Source organism: Macrobrachium rosenbergii, chromosome 3 (genome assembly GCF_040412425.1).
Source record: "Macrobrachium rosenbergii isolate ZJJX-2024 chromosome 3, ASM4041242v1, whole genome shotgun sequence".
Lineage (NCBI taxonomy): Eukaryota > Metazoa > Arthropoda > Malacostraca > Decapoda > Palaemonidae > Macrobrachium > Macrobrachium rosenbergii.
Genome location: NC_089743.1, coordinates 84,307,471 through 84,312,470, shown reverse-complemented (window position 1 = coordinate 84,312,470; position 5,000 = coordinate 84,307,471). Strand labels below are relative to the sequence as shown.

Below are 5,000 nucleotides of genomic sequence, written 5' to 3'. Positions count from 1 at the left end.
TAGTTTTGTCACTTTCATACCTAATTGTATATGAGCAGAATAAGACGTAAGTACACTTATTCTTCCTCCTATGTACGCTTAAAGAAATGGACTATGTTCCTTCAAACTATACCGGCGTAGTGACACACTGAAACACATAACAGCCCTTAACTAAGTTTAACCAGACTATTACTTCGTTCTCACTAGTACCCCTGGTTAGTAACATATTCTTTGTGCTCCGTACCCCGTCATAATTGCCTCTGGACAGATCAAACTAACAAACTGATTTTATTAGCGATATTCACATAAATTCAAATTCTGGTCCGTTGGTATAGTGGTTAGTTTCGTGGAATGCCACTCAGATGCCACGGGTTCGCGTCTCCCCCAGGGTGATGAAAAATCACTGGTTCTGCATCATGATCAGTTACTGCTGCAGTGTGGGGTCTGCGGTGGAAAGATGAACCCAACATTCTTTGGAAGCTCGAATTTCAAGTCAGTGGCCCCTGTGTTCCATGTGAATAGGTTTCATCTAATAATAATAATAATAATAATAATAATGATAATAATAATAATAATTTGGTTATGGAAATTCGTTGGCTTTCTCCTCCATTTTAATGACTCAAGCTATTATGAGATTTTTATGAATAATAATAATAATAATAATAATAATAATAATAATAATAATAATAATAATAATAATAATAATAATTTGGTTATGGAAATTCGTTGGCTTTCTCCTAAAAAGGGATCACTATGACCTTCTCTCAAATAAGGAACATCATAGACTATTCAAAAAACGAAATTACTTTTACCGTTTGTTAAGGGAAACCGCCTTGCTTAATAAACTTTGCATAACGTATCTCTGAGGATTGGCTCTATGCTACCTGAGCGATCGTTATATCCACGGGTACTGAAAGTATATCTCTTTTAAAGCTCTTATCAGTGAATCTGCTAAAAGATCTTATTTGTGACAGCATATATATATATATATATATATATATATATATATATATATATATATATATATATATATATATATATATATATATATAAATAATATATATTTATATTTTTTATTTATTTACTTATTCATCTATTAATTTGGTTAATTTATTTATTAATTCATTAATTAATTTATTAATCTATTTGGTTATTCATCATTGTATTACTTTATTTTTTCTTTATTAATAAGTGGGATCTCTTCTTCATGTATTCCCTTAACCACCTCCCCTTACTTCTTCCTAATGAACACCATAGTCTTTGGAAGACTGAAACTCAAGTCAATGGCCCCTGTGGGTTTGTTCCATATGAATAGGTTTCATCTACTGGGTAATAATGATAAATAATATATATATATAATATATATATATATATATATATATATATATATATATATATATATATATATATATATATGTGTGTGTGTGTGTGTGTGTGTGTATATATAAATTATTTATTACATATATACATAATAAAGATAGGTATATATACATATATATATATATATATATATATATATATATATATATATATATATATATATGTATGTATGTACGTATGTATGTATAATATATATGTGTGTGTGTGTGAGTGTGTGGATGCGGGCGTGATGGAGACATGTGCGTGAACGTGAGCAACGAAAATTTTTAAGTAAATGTCCCACTTTCCAGATATTTTCTTTGAAAAAATCGACACTGTTTGCCAGTTGCCCGGGGGAGGTGGAGAGGGCCGTTGTATAGACCAGTCCCAGTGTCCGGAGGCGTACGCGAATTTCCCCGAAGTGAGGCCCACGATCTGTGGATTCAACAGGCGAATTCCAGTTGTTTGCTGTCCTCCTGAAACAGGTGATTGTCGTTGTTCATTGTGAGATAGAACTTATGCTTTTTGTCTGATGTACTTTATTGTTAGTGTATGCTGATATGATAATGTACTGCGGTGTTCCAGTAGTCTCTAGATTTTATATGTATATATATATATATATATATATGTATGTATGTATATATATACATACACACATATATGTATATAAATACTTTTATATATATATATATAATATATATATTTATATACATTACCCACTGAATTCTAATTTACTTTCAAATGAAATTTAAATTAATGGGATATTCTGGGTTAATATCTGAAAGAATAACGAAAAGATCATGTGTAAATTTGACATTCATCATATGTGTCCATTTATAACAAACCCAATACTCGGCATCCTATTTATCTGTCTATCCATCTATCTGTCTATACACACACATGCATAATAATATATATATATATATATATATATATATATATATATATATATATATATATATATATATATGTATATACATATATATTCATATATATTCATATATATATACGTGTGTGTGTGTATTCTGTATATATATAAATACATATAACTATTTTACTAAAATGAAACCCGATAAAAAATATATATAAATCAAGAATTGAAAAAATGGCTGAAAACAATTCCTCTGAATTTCTTGCAAATTTTAATTCTGGTCACGGCATTAATCTAAGTCGCAGAGTATAAGAAACACTATACTTTATATAAAATCAATTGTCATTTTCCCCTTTTTAAATAGTTAAAAACACTGCTCGTGATGTGCCTATGGCCACTCCTCAAGGAGTTGGTTATGATTAAAATGTGTATTATTCAGGTTCGGTTGGTGAGGTTCCTCCCAAGATCCCGGAGAATCTTCGTATCTCTCCTCCTAAGGTCGACTTCGGTGAGTATTTTAGCATGGAAACATGATGATACTGAAACAATGACAAAAACATTTGAACAGAGAGAGAGAGAGAGAGAGAGAGAGAGAGAGAGAGAGAGAGAGAGAGAGAGAGAAGTGTATCTGAGCGCTTTATTGTCATTCTCGCTGTGCGATAGTTTATTCCATCGTCCGTTTACTAAGTATGGTGTTATTTTACTTCATCGGTAATTCCCACAAAATTTATTTTGTCTGCTCTTCGTTACTTACCTCAAGGTCATCGCTGTTTGCCTCATGGTCGTTTTTACCAAAATAAGTCTTTATTCATAATTACTCTTGCTTCTCCGTCGCTATTTTCAAAAAAAAAAAAAAAAAAAAAAAAAAACTCAAAACATTTCCCTTACAAATCACTAACCTATTTTCATTGTCATTCCACAAGAGAACTTGTGTTTACTTCATCATCATTTCCCTCCAGATTTCCTTAGTATGTTTCAACAAACTTCTTTTGTTTACCTCAACGTCCTTTCATTAAGAATTATTATTTTTTTTATATTTTCGCATCATTTCCCTTGGACAGAATGTGCCCTCCCATCATTTCCACAAAAGTGGGGTTCTTTCTTTTTGCCGTTATTTTACTGAAAGTGGTTTTGTTTATCTCACCGCCATAAATTAGCTTTTGTCTACCTCGTCGTCATATCTCACAAAATAATTTTCTCAGCTTCACTGCCATTTCAATTAAGATTGCTCTCGTTATCTCCAACTCCTTTTCCATCAACATCGTTTTCGTTTGATGCCTCAGAATAGCTTTTGTTTGTCTCGTGGTCATTTTACTGAAGATGGCTCACAACTTCATTCTCATTTCCAGATTGTGGCAATTCTGACCCCGAAATTATTTACGAACTCGAAATAACCTGCCCCGCGTGTATCGGGACTGGTGGTAAGCCTGCTCGAACTGTGCTTGCAAAGTATTCGGTAGGTATTTCTCTTACAACCACAAGTTTTATCACGATTATCTTGGAGCTTTTTGCATTTTTTCCAGATACAATTGCATTGACAGCCAGGCAGAAAATGAGGTGACGAAGGATCCTCTAATCAATCAAATCACATTGATACATTGCAATTTACATATTTTTATGTGGGAATTCTGACAAAAAAATCTGAGCACCTTTATGTTTTTTTTCTGTTACTTAGCCTACAAGCTATGACACTGCCACACACATTCCCACATTAAGATATTTAACGTTTGTTTCTGCCACATCATTCTCCGATCACATCTCTTTTTAAAGGTGTACTTAAATAATCAGAAAGAATATTTTGCAATTTCTTACCGGTGTTGCATGTAAATGATGTGAATCTTGCTTATCTATTTTGGCTTACGCTATACTACTCACAAATCCTTTTTTTTTAATCTCGTGTTTCTTGCGGATACTTTTCTCTTAAATTGTGATCCTTCCTTATCTTTATCTCGCATATTCATTATTCCCACTCTTCTTTTTATTCTTGACCTTTGCATAAATTAGATCTCATCTCTAAATCTATTCCTTTCACAAACTTTTCAGCCCCCTTCCTCTACAAATATAAGACTCGAAAAATTCAATTAATTTTCTATCCATCACTGTTGTCCAATTACTTTCCTACCTTTCCATTTAGCAGTCTAGTCTTACAAGTTTGCCATTTTGAAAGATAATTATTCTCTTAATATTCTGACTCAGTTTAAAGGCTCCTGCAGTAAATCTTATTTTTTTCTACTTCTTCTCTTACGACAGAGCACAAGGGATCATGGTTTTACTTGAACTACAGAGAGTAAATGGAGTGTGGAATGGTTGATGTTTGCAGATGGTCCAGTGCTGATTCGATACTGCAGAGAGAAAATGCAAAACAAGTGGAAGAGTTAGAAAGTCTTTGCAAGATGAGAAAGTTGAGAGCTGATATAAGCAGGAGTAAAGGGTAAATTAAACCAGAAAAATCAAACAATGATTGTGTATATGAACGGTGGGAGAATGGAAATGGTTGATTCTATGGAAATGGTTGACTCTTATTGGTATTTTTGGGTAGATATAATGGATGAAGCTTGGATGAAGCGGGAGGTGAGCTTGTTGTGTGCAAAGGACTGAAAAGAGAAATGGATTGCTGATGGAATACAAGTCTGAAATTGGTGATGGAATTGTTGAGCCAACAACTGCATGGAAGTGAAAAATGGATGTTGAAAGTTAATGAAAGAAAAAAGGCTGAAGCTGTAGAGATAAATTGTCTGTCAGGTAAAAAGATATGAGAGTGTTAGAAATGTGGAGGTAAGTAAAAGTGATA

The 5,000-nt window shown here is 32.6% G+C and overlaps 1 protein-coding gene across 1 annotated transcript in view; it reads left to right on the top strand.

Moving 5' to 3' along the window:
• The window catches only part of LOC136826534 (venom protease-like), a 15,011-nt gene that overhangs the window by 3,478 nt on the left and 6,533 nt on the right, over positions 1-5,000 (top strand). The window contains exons 2-3 of the mRNA XM_067083721.1: positions 1,650-1,823; positions 2,649-2,717. Of these exons, the coding sequence (XP_066939822.1) occupies positions 1,650-1,823; positions 2,649-2,717 (243 nt within the window). The remainder of the gene's footprint in view (positions 1-1,649; positions 1,824-2,648; positions 2,718-5,000) is intronic.